The sequence below is a fragment of the Condylura cristata genome, unplaced genomic scaffold, assembly GCF_000260355.1.
Source record: "Condylura cristata isolate star-nosed mole 26May11 unplaced genomic scaffold, ConCri1.0 scaffold00042, whole genome shotgun sequence".
NCBI classification, from domain to species: domain Eukaryota; kingdom Metazoa; phylum Chordata; class Mammalia; order Eulipotyphla; family Talpidae; genus Condylura; species Condylura cristata.
In genome coordinates, this window is record NW_004567143.1 from 29,346 (window position 1) to 46,864 (window position 17,519).

Here is a 17,519-nt window from a genome sequence, read left to right on the forward strand (position 1 = left end):
CCTCAGCCAACACCTGGGCCCTCAGCCAGCACGGCGGGCTCTCAGTCAGCACCGGGGTCCCTCAGTCAGCACGGCGGGCTCTCAGTCAGCACCGGGGCCCCTCAGTCAGCACGGCGGGCTCTCAGTCAGCACCGGGGACCCTCAGTCAGCACGGCGGGCTCTCAGTCAGCACCGGGGACCCTCAGTCAGCTGGGGACCTTCATGCAGCATTGGGGTCCTCAGCCAACACCTGGGCCCTCAGCCAGCACGGCGGGCTCTCAGTCAGCACCGGGGTCCCTCAGTCAGCACGGCGGGCTCTCAGTCAGCACTGGGGACCCTCAGTCAGCTGGGGACCCTCAGCCAACACCTGGGCCCTCAGCCAGCACAGCGGGCTCTCAGTCAGCACCGGGGTCCCTCAGTCAGCTGGGGTCCCTCATGCAGCATTGGGGTCCTCAGCCAGCACTGAGGCCCTCAGCCAGGATGGGGATCCCTCAGCCAGTACCAGGTCGCCTCAGCCTGCCGTGGGTCCATAAGCTAGCACCAAGATCCTCAGTCAGCACAGGGGCCCTCAGCCTGAACCAGGTCCCTCAGCCAGTTCCAGGGCCCCTCAGCCAGGACCTCGGCCCTCAGCCAGCATGGACAGGGGCCCTCAGCCAGCACGGGGCACCTGGGCCCAGCCTGTGAGCAAGGCAGCCCTGGAGCCAAGCACCAAGGTCCTCTGCAGGTTTCAAAACCTCATAGCCCCCTGCCTCTCTCCACTCAGTAGCCATCAGCTAGCCGGCAAGCCCGTGTCTCCCGGGGAAACCAGAAAGGGAGAGAAGAAACTCACTTTACTGCCTGGTTTGTTTTTCATATATATTACCCAGTAGGAAAATGTTATGAAGGAAATGGTTGCTTCCTTCAGAAAAAATATTCAGGCCTACCGTGGAAGCTTTAAAATACAGCTAAACGCCGAAACCCCGAGTAGTCAATGAGGACCTGTGTGGCTCGGTGCGCCTCGGCCTGCTCTGTGGGACAGTCGGCCCAGGACCCAGAGACCAAACGCCAGATGAGCTGACAAGAGCCGAGGTCTGAGGGGCCGGGCCGGACACAGTGTAAATGGGTGGTCCCTAGGAGAAGGGAAGTTCCAGGTTCCCTGCCCCACCCAGAAGGAGGGTAGAACTGAGCAGAGAAAAAGGAGAGAGAAGAAGAGAAGGAAGACAGAGGGAGAAGGAGACCTAAGGAAGCCACATGGAGCAGCAAACATGTGATGAAGAAACCGGGCTTGTTTCCTGACCCTGGACTGGTTAAGGCAGATGTGGGTGAGAGACCTGCAGGGAGGTGACTATGGCAGTGTTTATATTGATTTTGATGTTGCTCTTCTCCTCCCAGACTTGTCTGGCCATTGCTGACCCTTTTCCATGGGTCCCGGCCAGAAGGTGCTTTAGTCTAGTGGCGGCTCTCAGGCCTTGCTCTGGGCCAGTCCCTTTTGGGTTGACTTTTGCCCACGAGGGGATGGGTCACTTCAGGTGTTTGATTTAGAAGTTACATTCTTTGTGTTCCGTATTGTATATTCACTGTATTAAAGTCACTTTTCATGAAAGCTTTATATGTTTTGTCTTGTTGCGGCGGATGGCAGAACCCACTTAGAGCAGGCAGGTTTTGGGGCTTCAGGGGTGCCTCTCTCTGAATTGAGGTGCCCTATAACAAACCCACTTAGAGCAGGCAGGTTTTGGGGCTTCAGGGGTGCCTCTCTCTGAATTGAGGTGCCCTATAACAACAGGACCCAGGCCTGGGGCGTGGGCTGTGGTGTTGGGGTCACAGCAAGAGTAGGGCAGCCCGCCCCTCACCGGGGCCTGCAGGATCACAGAGGGGGTCCCCGACGAAGCCGGGGGTGGGCTCTGGTGGGCTCCCTGGTGGGTTTCTGGAAGTTGCTCTGGAATCTGGGAGTGAGCAGCTGGGGAGCAAACTTCCAGGCCCTTCCACAGACAGGGGACTTTCTGGGGTCTTGTACTTTCTCCCTTTCAGCCTCCTGCTATCATGCAGAAGCTAAAGGTTGCTAAATGTGAGAGATTCACGGTGTACAAATATTTGTTGACATAATTCCGTTTCTACCACTGAGTGAAAGCACACTGTTCACACTCGCCATCAACGGCTTAAAGGAAAACACTGGGGTCACAGCTCATACTCTATCACTGCAAGCATTGCAGAACCCCGAGTTGCCTGTGGAGAGACCTTGGTCTCCTGAGACACATGGGGGCTGTGACCACACACACAAGCTCAGCTCCAGGCTGTGTGCTGGGTCCTTCCTAATTCTGTGTTGGCTCCAGCTTTCTCCTCCCACAGGTCTGTGGAAACTGAGTCACGAGGCTGACCCAGGGAGCCACCTGTGGTGAGACTCTGCGCTCCGGAGCGGCCGAGCCCCTCTCTGGGGTTGAGGCCTTCAGCCTCATGGCCCCTCATGTCCTAACACAGTGAGGTCACAGGGGCTCTGAGCTGCTCGCCTGGGCCTGTCCAGGCCTGTTCACAGAAGCCTCCAGACCATCCTACCCTAGGAAGACGCCACATTCCTGATCCTGGGGTTGGGGTGGGGGGTGCTCCAGGGCCCTCAGCCCCCATGCAGGAGCCCCACCCCAGGGCCAGGCCCTGTGTGCAGGGACAGAGGGAAGAGAGCATCAGGCAGCAGAGACAACCTTGGCCTGGTTCCCTGGGCACCCCTGAGGGCCTCACCTGCTGCCCACACAGCGGCTCTGGATGCTCTGAGGCCCCTCACCACACAGGTGATGCCAGTGTAGTCTACAATGCTTCTTTCAAGGAAGACAAGACCACTGATGGCCTCGGGCAGTGGGGATTCATCCTGACACGGAGGCGGGGAAGCCTGCAGGCCAGGGACTGAATTGTTTGACCCCAGGCACTGACAGTGGAAAGCCTTGTTAATAAGATCGGAGCCAGGGTGGGAGCCGGCGTCTGTCACTGGGCTCACCCTCCCTACAGCCCAAACTGGGGTTCAGCTGACCCACCCTTCTCTGTCAGTAAAAAGGCAGGCTCTTGTCTAGAGACACCTGCAGCCTGCGCCCCACAACTCCCGTTTCTTTTCTTTATCACTGAGTTGTTACAGCCCCTACAAGGTGTCACCCGTCCTCAAGCCCCATCTGCGCTCACTGTCCGGCCTCTCTTCTGTCATTAGTGAGCACAGCCTGTGCCAGCCCACAGCATGGAGGGGCTGGCAGTCAGCAGGGCCCTGTCATGGCAGCGACGCCCACCAGGGGGCAGCACAGAGCAGCTGAGGCTCTGGCCCATCTCTGGGCTGGGGAGGGGCAGGGAGGCCTGGGCCTGCTCTCCCCACTCAGGGCAGCTGAGGACACACTGACATGCTGCTGCTGCTGCTGCTGCCCAGGTTTAAAATCCCAGGGGAAAACACTCACCAGCCTGCCAAGAATCTTCCTCTGGAGCCCTCAACTTTTGCCATGTTGTTTATTCAAAAATCACCTACAGCTGGCACGGCAGACCTCTCCTGTCTCCCCGCTGCTCCCCTCAGCAGTGTACTTTGTCGATCAGCCTGTCCTGCTCCCCACTCTGTCTCTGGTGGATCCTCTCACCACCCTAGACCTCTGGCCTGTACCCCAGTTTCATATGCATAAGTAAATAAATCTTTTTTAAAAATCACAGGTCGCTTTTTTACGCATGCAGGTCTGGCTCTTTGACTTGTCCGCTAAGCTCACGGTGACTGACATGCTTCGTTCTACTGCGTGGATGTCGGTTAGCCTCTGCGTGAGGCGAGGGCTCCCCACGCCCTTTGCGGGAATAGACACCCCTGCTCCTGCGGCATCCCTGGCCCGTCGCCCTTCACAGACCTGTCTGAGCATTGTGTAGCGCAGGAGATCCAGAGCCAGGACCTCCGAGATGTGGCCCTGGTTCTCACTTGCGCTACTGTGCCCGGGTCCGTATGTGTGGAAGCTGAGGGTCCTGAGAGCTGGTGTCATTGAAATGCCACTGGACTGCAAAGGCTTGCCATACCCCTGATGGAAACGTCCAGCGTCTAGAGCGTGCCGGCCTAGCTGTGTAATGACACCCACTGTACCTCTTGCCCGCCACCCCAGAGTTTTATGGGGGCGGGGGAGAGAAAGAGAAAGAGAGGACTTTTTCTTAGTCTAGGAACTTAATGTTCGCTGAAATACTAGCTGGCAACAATCTAGAGAGCTGGATAATCTCCTTCCTCCCCACCATCTGCACTCCTGGTAGCTAAAGGATTTAGCGCTTTAATTAGGTATGTTGGTGTGTGTGTGTTCTCAGAGTGACCTATTAACATCCTTAAGCCAATTCTCTACTGGAATCCTATGTTCTTACTGATTTGCAGGAGTTCCATCGCTATACTAGATAGAAGCCCCTTTTTTATTTTAGGCATTTATTTAGGCACCCTGTATGACCCGACCCTTGCCTCGGGCCCAAAGGATGAGTAAGCATGGGGGTAACAGGTGGTCTCTGTTTGAGAGGACGCCTCTGTCGCCAGGACATGTCCCCCATGGAGATCCAGGGTGCTGTGCCCACTTGCTCACCTCTTGGGTAGCACTCAGGCTCTCAGCCTTGGCTCTCCCCAAAATGCTTATCCCCTATCTATATCTCCGTCCCCAAATGTTGAGAAACTGCTTCTCTCCATTGAACTGTGCTTCTTGCTACCTGGTGTCAAATGGATTCTGCTCACTAAGGAATCTGGCTGGACTCCGCAGTCTGGTTAGAGCCTGGGGCAGTAAAGCTCACACATTTCCTTTCAGACTCCATCTCTGCCCTCATCTGATCTACTTCTGCGTCAGATCCCTGCTAGTGCAACCACTGAGCTCTCTGAGCTCTTCCAGGAAGGCTGACACGTGTTAACGCACCGTGTTTGCAAAGCAGCTCCCGCTCACCAGAGGGAAATTTTAAGTTGCTTTCCATGGAAATTCAGTTTCAAAAACAGTAAAAGGTACAATGTGTTTCTAAAAAGTTAAAAATAGAATTACCTTATGCTCCAGCAACTCTATTCATAGGTTCCTGAAAAACATGAAAACACGATTTCAAAAACACATCGGCTCCCTGTGCTCATCGAAGGCCTATTTATAACAGCCAAGATATGGACCCACCTAGGTACCCACAGACAGCTGAGTGTGTAAAGACGAGGTGGTGTGTACATGAGGAAATACTACTGGCTATAAAAACAGCGAAATCTTGCCATTTCCAACCGCATGGATTTAGGCAGACCTTAAAGGGATTATGCTAAGTGGAAGTGTTACAGAGGCCCAGAGTGGACTGGGCCGCCTGACTGTGGGCCTCACCTGCGCGCTCACAATTCGGTTATACTGCAGGCTCACACAAAAGGGTCAATAATGGGTTTATTGACAAAAGGGGAAATGAATAGGAACAACCCAGGAAGAGAGCAGGATACAAATTAACTGCAATACCTTACGGCTAGGCTGACTGAACACACCGAGTCATGTGGTCAGGAGAGTTGCTTCCTAGTGAGAGAGAGCGCGAGATCCAGTATCGCTCTATTTATCCCCCAAATGTCCCAGAATTCCTGCTAGCTCCTCCCTTAGGTCCTCCCAGTTCTCTCCCTGGTGCTTCTGGGAGATGTAGTTTCCAATCACTGGAGTAGGGGGTAGAGTCCAGAAAGCTGGAGGAGGGGGTGGGGTCCATAAGACTCTGCAGAGTTCCTTTAGGACATCCTTCCCCTTAACAGGAGTAAGTTGGACATACCAGATGGTCCCGCTCTTGAGTGGAATATAAAGAAACAAAGCAAACAAATATATATAAGAAAAGAGAAATCATTAGATTTTGACAATTGAATGCTGGTGTCTAGAGGGACAGGGTGGGGAGAAGTGGGAGGAGGAGGTGATGGCTGGAGATGATTAGAGGCACAGGCATTGATGAGGTGTGAAGCTGTACCCCTGAACCTCCAGTGTGGTGAGCCATTGTGATCGCAATAAAAATAAGTGTGTGTAGTGAAGGCAGATTAGAGATTTTTGAAGGAAAAACATGAGGATGTTATAGGCTCTGTAAGGGAAAGATTTGTCATTAAATAAATTAAAGCAAATTCCTGAGGAATAAATTGAGGGGAACAAGTGGCTAGTGTCCTACACTGAGCCGGCATTTTCAGTGATGGCCCCACACACGGGATCCCAGAGGCCCCGCCCATTGGCTAACCTCACCTCTGTTTTTCCCACCTGAAGGCTTCGTTACCACATTTTAGCCTTGGTGCTTGTATATATTTCCTTTCCTTTCCTTCTTGCTTGCTGGTATAAGTCACTATGTACCTAGTGGCTTAAAACACAGGATTTATTCTCTTACAACTCTTGAGGTCATTAAGCCCAACAGGGAGCTCACTCAGCTAAAATCAATATATGGACAAGGCTCGTTCCTCTGGGGAAGTTCCAGGAGAGAATCAAACCTCCTCGCCTTCAGACATGCCTTCCTCCCTCCTCTGGGTCAGCAACGTTTCTCTCTGACCCTTCTTAGTTCCCTGCTCCCTCTAACTACAGCTCAGAGAGACTCCACGAGTAAGGAACCACGTGGTCAGATTGAACCCACCTGCATAAAATCCAGGACACTCGCCCTAGGCAAGGTCAGCGAATTGGCAGCCTTAATTGTATCACACTTTAGTTCCCTTTGCAATCTAAAGGCTCCAAGTTTGCAGGGATGACGCCCTTACTGCCCTGCAGTAATCGCCCACTAGAGGGCGCCATCACGCCCCTTGACACAGCATCTTGGTTCCCATGACGACAAAAGAGCAGGCTGGAAAGACTTCCTTGGAGCGGAAATGGCCTGTGCGAAGTGAACCAGGATTTGATCGAAGTGTGGTGGGAATTCTAGTCCCAAGTTGGGCTCGGGGTGGCCCATAGCAAAGAGGATTGCTGTGCACTGAAAGGGCTCAAACGTGTGCTCCCCACGGGCTTTGGAAAATGACTCCGCTGTTGGGCAGAGGTGGGGAGGTCACTGCTGCCCAGGAGACCCAGAGCAAACCCCGGGGAGGGCGCATCAAGATGGGGGAACTGGGTTATAGTAACGTGCACAGAGAAGGTGGGGAGATGCCCGTCCGCCTTCTGGGGGCTTCTCTGTGGTCCCCATTCCCTTCGTTGGGACACAGGAAACAGGCCCCCAACCTAGGTAGTAAAGTTTCCCAAATTCTTGAATTTGGTGACCTTGGGAAGGAAAGATCAGAGGGAAGGTTGTAGAAGGCAGGCAGGGAGGGTACAAGTGACCCCTGTAGAAGGGGGACCAGCTAGCAGGTCACCTTAGGCTGAGGTTGAGGTGGGAGGGGCAGAGCAGCCTCACAGTGGGGGAGGGGCAGGGGAGAGATGGAAAGGGGCCGGGGAGGGGCCTGTGTCCAAGGGCAGCAACAGCCAGTGGGGACCCCAGAGCAGCTGCCTCATAAATCTTGGGTCAATCGAATGCAGAAAATGCCGGGATACGCCCTGAGACTTGAGTAGTAATTCTCCACCTTTGTGGTGTTGGGAGCACTGCAGGACTGGGGGACCCGGTAGAGAGGCGTGTAAACAGCAGGCTCAGCTTTGCCCATGCAGGAAAAACTAGAGATGGAATTTCTAGAGATGGAATCGGGGCGCTTGATCAATACCACGTAATAGGCATGACTTCCCGGTGGGTTTCTTTCAGCAAGAAAACTGCTCTCCTTTCTAGAGAGCACCTGCACCTGTCGCCAGGTGGGCCCTGGGCCACATGCAGACCCCAGCTCGCTGCCCCAGCCGTGCCAGAGGGACTGCAACAGAAACATGGAGAGAGAGAGACCCCCTAGTCAGAGTTAATGCTGTGATGGCAGCCACCTCTCTCTCACAGGGAACCAGACGTCAGGGTGAACCCCCCACCGTGAAGGGGTGGGGGTCGGAAGCCACCTCTGAGATTTGAGGCAGCTGCTAAACTGGGGTGTGCCCCAATCCGGTCTGGCAACGACAGTGATTTGGTGGGCTGCAGAAGGGTCCCCTGAAGCCCCAAATGTGGTGGGAAGCAGTTAGGGGCTGGGTAGCCTCTCTCCTGCTCCCCCTCAAGAACACTTTCGTTCCAACAAAGCACTGCCAAGCTCAGAGGTGCGCAAGGGAGAAGCAGTTGTGGGCAGTCCCAGAGGGGGGTTGCGATTTGGGGCACACGCTGGCCCAGGAAGGGGGTGGCTGTGAGCTGCTGGCGGAGCCAGGAGGAGAGGCCAGCACACCCCAGCCTGGGCAGGGCAGCCCCGGGCCCACAGAGCAGGGAAAGCACAGGCCGGAGCCTCCCGGTGGAGGTCTGGGTGGAGGTCTGTGAGAGGGCAAAGCTGGGCCCCGGCGCAGCCCGAGACTAGCCCGCGGGAGTAAGTGCCAGGCTGTGGAGCAGCAGCTGTCTCCTCTGCCTTTTGCAGCCCCTTAGTGGACAGAGAAAACAGGATGAGCAAGACAGAGGTGCACAGCCCGTGTGGGGAAGCCCTGCCCGCCCGATCTGCTCCCCAGCAATGAGCCCCAAGTCCCTGCTTTGGAACTGGACACAGACCCATGAACCACGATGCGGACTGGGCTGAGTTTTTTGCCCACAGATGCTCTAAGCGGTCAAGTGTTCAGAACTCTGTCTGTAAACAGACCACGACAGGAATACACTTGGATTTTATTTTTATTCATTTGTTTATTTATTTTTTTGGCAGCATGGAAGTGAGAACGGCTGGAGTATAAAAGTGCAGCGCTGGCCCTCCCTGGTGGCGCAGCGGGTTAAAGCACAGCACTGAGAAACTGAAGCCACTTCCGCATGAGTTCGAATCCCGCCTGCCCCGGAGGTGACCCACATGGCGCGGCAGACCTCTCCTGACCCGCCCGCTGCTCCCCTCAGCAGTGTGCTTCGTCCATCTGCCTGTTCTGCTCCCCGCTCTGTCTCTGGTGAAGCCTCTCACCACCCCTGAGCCTCTGGTCTGTACCCCAGTTCTGTATGCACACACAAAAAAAGTGCAGCGCTGATACAGCTTGAGTGGTTTCACCTTCCTACTTTAACAAGTGATAAGGAAATAAGGCAATTTTCAGCATAAAGATGCAAAAGACAGAAATGTTGGACACCTCTCCCAAGCCCGTAGGAGTAAGACAAATCAGACCGGCGCTGGGAGAAGCCGCCCCACAGGGGGCAGGAGAACAGCCCAGCTCCCCAGCTGGCCCTCCGGGACCCGGCCTCTGTGACAGGTCGCTCTGCAGAAGGGGTGTGGCTCCCCGCCTGAGGACAGCCCAGAAGCGGCGAGGCAGAGGCCTGTTCCCTGCCATGGGTGCCCAGCTCCTGGGCCGTGTGATGCTTTTCCTCCTGGGGGCAGGTGAGTCCCAGGACCCAAGGACACCTGGGTCCCTTGCCACCGGCCTGGGTCCAATCCTCCCCTACAGCAGGGCCATCAAAGCCCTCCTGAGCGCTCTCTAACTCATCCCCCTCCCGCCAGGCCACGCAGCTGCAAAGGTGACCCAGGACCCCAGATACCTCATTGCAGAGCCGGGGCGGAGGCTGGTGCTGCAGTGTTCTCAGACCATGGGCCACGACGCCATGTACTGGTATCGCCAAGACCCAGGGCTGCACCCGGAGCTGATCTACTACTCCATCAACACTAACTTAACTAATAAGGGGGATGCTTCTGAGGGGTACAGCGTCTCCCGGCAATACAAGGAGAATTTCCCCTTGACCCTGGAGGCAGCCACCCTGCGGCAGACTTCTCTGTACCTCTGTGCCAGCAGTAAATACACAGCATGGCACAGCTGGCCTCCCTCACACAAAAACCAGAAAGGGCAGCCACCAGGAAGAGCGCCCCACCTCAGCACCCACCAAAGTCCCTCCCCGATGCTGGGGGCTGGAGCCCCTTCGCTCGGCCCCAGTGAGCAGAACAACCACCATGTTAGGGTGCTGTCGGGAGGGGCTGCTTCCCCAGACGCTATATCCCGTCCTCCTGCGGTCACTCAACAGTGTTCCCACGTGCCAGCTGCTTCCCCTTCTCCCGTGGGGTGGCGTCTTCCTGAGTCTGCTGTCTCCCACCTTCTTCAGCTCAGCAAGCAGCCCTGCCACCCACCCAAACGCCCAGGCCAGAGCTGTGGAGAAACCCTTGCTGTCTCTCAGACACCTTCCTGGCCTCACCACCACCACTGCATGTTTCTTAGTGATAAGTTCCTGGCAGTTTTATTAACTTTTCTAACTTCAGAGAACCTCTGTGGCCAGCCAGTGTCATCTCTTCCCAGATTCCCTCATCAACTCACCCACAAACCCCTCTCTTGAGCTTAACCCCCTTCAGTGTCTTTCACTCAGAGAGCTGAAGGGAGATAAGAGAAGAGGAAGGGGAGGAGAGAGGAGGAGAGAGAAAGGAGGAGGGAGGAGGGGGAGGAGGGAGAGAAGGGAGAAGGGGGGAGAATTTCTACAAATTACCAGTAAACAACCTAAATGTAAGGACTTTCTGCTAAGCCGTAGAGATGGCAAATGGCAGAAGTTGTCTCCCTCGTCGGATTTTGAAATAATCAGTTGAGTGCAGCCCAAGGTGGGGACAATTTCCATTGCAGTGAGTGGGTCTCAAACCCAAACATCAGTATCAAACCGTCATCCATAAGCCAAAGAAGTGGCCTGCTGCCCCTGAGCCAGCAGCAAAGCCGCTGCCGAGGCGGTCTTTGGGACTCAGCAGACTTCCAGGGTCGCCATCTTGAGAGAAGAAGCCACATTAACCCCAGCGACAGCCAAGAGGATACAGCATGAATGACGTGACCCACAGTTAAAAATATCCGGGATGCTGTGTGGCCTGGCTGCTCAGGGCTGGATGACAGAGATGGACGACGGACACAGGCCCTGAGGTTACCTGGATGGCAGAGTTGGTGGACATCAAAGAAAATATTCTCATAATGAATAAGCAGACAGGGCCTATCAGGGAAGCAAATTTTGTCCAAAATTCAACAATCAATAGTTGTCATTTGCCTTATTTGCATGTTAAAAATTCTATATGATCATCTCAGGAGATAGAGGAAACATCTGAGATATGCAAGGCCTGGACATTCACTAATAAATGTTGCTAAGAGAAATGAAAGACATTGGGCCCTCCCTGGAGCTGCAGTGGGTTAAGGCCTAATGCTGCAAAGCTGTCTCATGGATGCTTCAGTGTGAGCTCAATCTCCGGCCAGGGAGCTGACCCACTGGTGCAGCAGACCTCTCCTGACCCGCCCACTGCTCCCCTCAGCAGTGTACTTCCTCCATTGGCTTGTTCTGCTCCCCACTCTGTCTCTGGTGAATCCTCTCACCCTCCGCATCTCTGGCCTGTACCTCAGTTGTGTATGAGTAAATAAATAAATCTTTAAAAAAAAAGGTTCTCCCTGGTGGCGCAGAGGGTTAAAGCACAGCACTGAGAATCTAAAGCCGCTTCCTCATGAGTTCAATTCCTGCCTGCCCCGGAGGTGACCACAGGGCGCGGCAGACCTCTCCTGACCCGCCCGCTGCTCCCCTCAGCAGTGTGCTTCCTCGATCTGCCTGTTCTGCTCCCTGCTCTGTCTCTGGTGAATCCTCTCACTGCCCTGCATCTCTGGCCTGTACCTCAATTCTGTATGCATAATGAAATAAATCTTTATAAAAACGAAATTAAAGACAACTTTAAAAAGTGGATATGTGTGTAATGTATGTATCTGTGTATATGTATGTGGGTATGTATGTGGATATGTGTGTGTATTATGAATATATGACGTGGGTAGATTAAAAGACCAAATGTGAAAATGAGTATTCAGCCCGAATTGATGTATAGATTTAGCAAAAGCTGAATTATCATCCCAACTGGATATTTTTTCTTTCAGAAACTGGAAAGCTTATTCTAAAACATATATAGGAAGACTCTCTGTGGAGACAGAACCCTCACGTGTGCTCGCTAGGAGACGCAGCCTCAGCGCATGGTACAGGTGATGGTGTCAGGGGCGCGGGCCCCAGGCCAAGATGGCGGCTGCACGCGGGCGGTGAATCGTCCTAAGGAAGAGCCGCACAGCTCCACCAGGGGCAGGTTCCTCTCGCCTTCGCCTGCTCCAGAAACTCAACCCCCTGCCACAGGGACACAGAGCCCAGCCGGGTGGGAGCTACACTGGGGAGGGAGCACAGCTGGAGTTTGACTCTTTGGTGTCTTCCCCAGTGAGTGGCTGGAACCTCTGTGCACCAAGATGCTGACTTGCCTGATGCTTCTCCTGGGCCCAGGTAGGAGCCTTCTGCCCTGGGGAGTTTGGGTTAATGCTGATGCTGAGCGGGAGAGTGGAGCGTCTGAGTCAGAGGGCGAGGGGGTGTGGGGTGAGAGGATTCTGTTGGGATAAGAGTTAGCAGGGAAAATGGAGGCAGTGCTACCTGCCGGGGTCTTCGGGAACCTCAGTGGCAGCCGAGCTTAAGCACCAAGGCTTCCACCTGAGGACAAGCTGCCCATCGCTGATGGACGCCTCTGTCTCTCCGGAACGAGGCTCTGTGTTGGGTGTTCTTGTCTCTGAAAACCCAAGCGGAGACACCTGCCAGTGTGGGACCTCAGCTGACCCATCCAGGGTCAGCCACCGACCTTCATGTACTGGTACCACAGCTCCCAGGTTCCGATGGCCACAGCAAACAGGGCTCCGAAGTCACTTATGACAGAGGGGTCACCAGGGAGAAGTTTCTCATCAACCCAAACCAAACCTTCTCAGTTCTGACTGTGAACAGTGGGAGCCCGGAAGACAGCAGCTTTTATTACTCCAACATGGTGACACAGTGGTGGACACCGATCAGGGGTCTGAACAAGGACCAGCTCCCTCCTGCCCAGCTCCCACCCAGCTAGGCCGAGGCCCCAGCTGCAGGGAAGAAGCCACCGCTCTTGTTACTGACGATAGAGATAGCTGCTCTGTGTCTGGTGGGGAGGAGGGGAGTGAATGGGGGGACAGTCTGAGGAGAGAATTTGGGACCAGCAGGAGGGCTCCATCCAGACAGGATGAGTGGCTACGTGCAGACTGAGGATAAGAGTCTTCCAGAAGGGTGTTTAGAAATCCCCAGTAAAGACAGTCAGATACAATTCAAGTAGCAGGGGCTGAAATAAGACTTGAGCTGCTGTGGGGCAAGACTGTCTTCAGACCAGCTGCTGTCCCAAGGCACCCTAAGGTCCTCAGCCATCTCGGCATCACACCGGCCCATCACACTGATGGCACATGCCCACGGAGCTTGGTGAGAAGATAAATAAATCACTCTGATGTCTGATGCAGGGTCTGCGTGCCCGACAATGTGAAATCCACAGAAACTCAGAGTCCTAGTACGTGGGTGAGTTTCTGAGCTCTTGAGTGGTCTAGAGATGTGGGCGTGTGAGAACATTTCTGTAATGGAGAGCAATGTCCAGGACCGTAGGCTGTGACTCTATTTGGAGACGGGGTCTTTGAGGAGCAAATTAAGGAGGCCTTGAGGATGGCCCTGATCCAAGCTGGTTTGGTGTCCCTACCAGGAGAGATTAACACGCGCCAGGAAAGCACCTGGAATATGCCCACGGAGGAAAGGCCACGTCGGGCCCAGTGAGAAGAAGGCCACCTGGAACAAGAGTGTGCCCTCGGACAAAACCAGGCCTGCCCACAATGTGATCTCGGACTTCGAGTCCCCAGAACTGTGAGAAAGTAGATTTCTGTTGCTTAAGACAACAGTATTTTGTTGGTTCGTGTGATATTTTGTTATGGGAGCTGTAGCAAACTATTACTAAGAAAATAAATGTGATTTAGAAGAAAATTTGCCAGGTAGTATAGACTTTTCTGGAGAAAAACATTTGCAAGGCATTCAAGTTTAGATCCTGGGAGTCCATAAAGACTAAGTTGTCCTCCCGGGAGGGACAGACGCCCAGGCCTCTGTGTATGAATAGAAATGATGCAAGTCGCTCCCTTCGCTGCCTCCCCAAGGGGGGACATGTCACGGGTTCTAAGCACGTACCTGCTCCAGCTGGAAGTGTGGGGGTGCCTGTATGGGGCTACTTAGTTCTGAGTCTTGGGAGCCTCTGCTGATCATCTCAGACCGGTTGGCCAATGGGAGGTGGACAGGTCAGTTGGTTGCCTTCAATGGAACAACACACGATCATAGGTTGTATAAGCCAGAGAGAGGAGTGTCAGGAATTGACTGGGCACATTGCCAGACCAGGCTCAGAGGCAGAATCATACTTTAGAAAATGAAACACATGTTATGAGTACCATGGAGCAATCATGGCGGCCATATTCCTAAGCCAGAAGACCCCAGAAGGGCCACTGAACGCCTGAGGTCTTGATTGTTCCCTGGTGAGAGGGGAACCAGTGCCGCTGTCTGCCTCCTGCTGAGGATGGAGTGGAGGACACTGGGTGTCTCCAGCCTTCAACCCCATGTCCACCTCACTGGCTGAGTGACCATGAGTGACTTACATCCTCGCCTCTCTAAGGCTCATTATGTCACTGACCGACCGAAAGGGTGATTCCCCTGGTGGTTGGAATAACAAAGTGGGAAAGGTCCAGAAAGGCCTATGTGTTGGCCAGAGTGAGCCACAGAAACTCCTCGCCGCTTCCTGGATGAAAGACAGTGGCTTAATATGCCAGTCACGCAGAAGTCTAGAGGAAAGTCTCAGACAAGCAGCTCAGAAGGAGGACCAGGGTCACCTCCAGCCAGCCACCTTGCTTTGGGCCTCCAAGGCTTATGAGATGAGCCGGGCAGCACCATCCAAACATCTGGGATGAGCACACGTAACGGTGTCCATCTAGAACTATCTTCTTGCCTATACAGCGACTATGCTCGTCTGTAATTTTACCATTGGATTTGGGATCATTAAAAAAGAAATGTAGGGATGGCCCTCCCTGGTGGCGCAGCGGGTTAAAGCACTGCACTGAGAAACTGAAGCCACTTCCGCATGAGTTCGATCCCCGCCTGCCCCGGAGGTGACCACAGGGCGAGGCAGACCTCTCCTGACCCGCCCGCTGCTCCCCTCAGCAGTGTACTTCGTCGATCTGCCTGTTCTGCTCCCCACTCTGTCTCTGGTGAATCCTCTCACCCTCCACATCCCTGGCCTGTACCCCAGTTCTGTATGAATAAATAAATAAATCTTAAAAAAAAAAAAAGAAATGTAGGGCCCTCCCTGGTGGCGCAGCGGGTTAAAGCACAGCACTGAGAAGTGAAAGCCACTTCCACATGAGTTCGATCCCCGCCCTGGAGGTGACCCACAGGGCGCGGCAGATTTCTCCTGACCTGCCGGCTGCTCCCCTCTGCAGTTTGCTTCGTCGATCTGCCTGTTCTGCTCCCCACTCTGTCTCTGGTGAATCCTCTCACCGCCCTGCATCTCTGGCCTGTACCCCCAGTTCTGTATCATAAATAAATAAATCTAAAAAAAAAAAAAGAAAAAAAGAAATGTAGGTGTGGGATGTAATGCTCATCTCCTTTGAATGTGAACGCTTCCATCCTTCTTTAATTCTAGGAAAACTGTCTACACACTTGGTTAAATTTCTCCTTTTATTGGTTTTCTTCTTTGTTTTGTTTCTCATTAGAACACCTGTAATTGAGATATTGAAAATTCTACTTGTTTCTCTAATTCTTAGTGCCTTTGACTTGTGTATCTAAACAAAAATAAAATAAACATTACATGGTCATAAAAAAATATGGCTCCTACTATCGCAAAGAAACCTAGAACCGTTTGTCCTAAGGAGCATACAAAATAGGAGGCAGCAGCTGGATTTCAGGCATTAGACAGACAGAACCTTCCAGCTTGTGGGTCTTTACATGTGGACAATGGCAGAGCCACGAGAAGCAAACTAAAATTGCCCTGCACTTCTCCCCACTTTCTTGTTTGCACCTGTGGTGTCTATGGGCCACACAGCAGCCACTGTCCTGACTGTCCAACAAGACCCGCGGGCCCCAGACAAGGGCATGAAGGCAACACCCTGAACACCCCGCAGGCTTTTAGGGAAAGTCCACATTACTGACCTGCACAACCCGAGTTCACCTGTCAGCCCTCTCCCAGACACGCGGAGTCCTCCAGGTCTCAGCCCGGGCCCAGAGGGTCAGGGGTCCTGGCTGGGTGAAGGTCAAGGCCGGGAGCCAGGTGGGAGTTTCATTCCGTTTCTACTTCTGCCAGGGAGACAAGGCTCCCCGGGGACTGGGGGCACCTTTGCCCTCAAGGAAACCTGACTTGACCTCCGGAAGCCTCGCGGGGCCTCCAGTGAACCCCAACCTGTCAGCACCGCCAGGTCTGCCCAGCCTAAGCGGGCTCTGCCCCCCAGCCCCGCATTCTCGGGCAAGGTGGCCCCTACGAGAGGGTGAGGTCCTTCCTGCATCGGTGAAATGTCCTGCACGCAGCTACCCGTGAAAACGAGCAGTCACCCGAGAAACTCTGCACCATGGCCCCGCGGCCAGTGGTATGGGTGTAGGGAGCTCTCAGCAGCCCTGCGCGGGGCCCAGACAGAGCCAGAGTCCCCCATGGCCCGGACCCCTGGTCTGGGGCTGCCGTGGGAGGGGTCTCAGAGCACAGGGTCTTCAGCGGGGGAGCTGCAGCAGGAGCACCCCCATTCACACAGCTGCCCTGGGCCCTGGCCCTCAGCCTGTCCCTGTCTCCCTCCCACAGCCGACTCTGAGCCGGGGCAGCTCCCACAGAGCTGCAGGCCCACATTCCCCTGTCAGAGAACCCAGATGCAGACTCAGTCTCTCCCCACCCCCTGGAGCTCAGAGGCATCTAGGAGAAGCCCCCTGCTAAGCAGGCTCCCCCAAATCACTGATGCACCTTCCTCTCTGCACCCAGCTGGCTGAATGTGCCCAGTCGGTGACAGGGCTGTCTGGTGGCCTCGGCTGGCCTCCCACTGAGAGGGTTCTGGGAAGGCCCACTCTGTGTGAGCTCTGCAAAATGGTCCACAGCTTTTAGAGTAGAACATTCCAGAACATTCTAGAAGCTCCTCATCGCAAACTTTGATATTGAACCACAGTGCTCAGTGTTTCTTCCTTCTGCAAATATGTGGCTTGTTTTCTGATCAGAACCCAAAGTTTCCAGCAGACCAGACCATGGGTTCCTGCTGAGGCTGTGAGCCCCTCGCTGGTGGGTCAGCTTACAACGCCCCTCGTCACAAGGCCTCTGAAAGTGACCTGTGACAGGGTGGGCCGTGAGAAGGCCCAGTGGCCTGACGCTGAGGACGGGAGTGTGGCTGGTTCTTCTCACCCAATACACTAAGAGGCAGATGAAGGTTAAGACTTGAACGTTGACCTGCACTTGAAATGGTGCCCATGAATATTTGTAGGAAAGTCAGGTCTTCCCAGCTTCCCTTCTCCTCCTATCTGGAAATTGTAGTAATTGTCCCCAATCCAGTGGGCTAGATCCTGCCCAAAGCCCAGACTGAGAAGAGTCTTCTGCAGCGAGACCTAAGTCGTGACAAGACGTATTTGCCCCTGTGGGCTCGGGACACGGGCAGCTGGTTTGCACCATTCCCAGCCCGTCCAGGGCCCAGGCCTCCGCCGCCTGTTCTGTGCCGCCTCTGCCTGGCTTAGGAAGGCCCAGCTGTGCCAGGGGAGCGGGCGCCCCGCTGTCCCCTCGAGAGCCCCCCAGAACTGGCTGAGCTTCCTCTCTGCTCTCAGAAACTACGGTCCTTATCGCC

At 54.4% G+C, this 17,519-nt stretch overlaps 1 protein-coding gene and 2 gene segments (V, D, J or C); all 3 read left to right on the top strand.

Moving 5' to 3' along the window:
* The window catches only part of LOC101622854, a 14,967-nt gene extending 14,211 nt beyond the window's left edge, over positions 1 to 756 (top strand). Inside the window, 1 exon segment of the V gene segment in view lies at positions 743 to 756. Coding sequence covers positions 743 to 756 — 14 coding nt within the window.
* An 8,454-nt stretch (positions 757 to 9,210) lies between these two features.
* The window catches only part of LOC101624373, a 20,105-nt gene continuing 11,796 nt past the window's right edge, over positions 9,211 to 17,519 (top strand). Inside the window, 2 exon segments of the C gene segment in view lie at positions 9,211 to 9,259; positions 9,380 to 9,667. Of these exon segments, the coding sequence occupies positions 9,211 to 9,259; positions 9,380 to 9,667 (337 nt within the window).
* The window catches only part of LOC105854480 (anionic trypsin-like), a 7,649-nt gene continuing 3,230 nt past the window's right edge, over positions 13,101 to 17,519 (top strand). The window contains exon 1 of the mRNA XM_012733835.1: positions 13,101 to 13,116. Within this exon, the coding sequence (XP_012589289.1) occupies positions 13,101 to 13,116 (16 nt within the window). The remainder of the gene's footprint in view (positions 13,117 to 17,519) is intronic.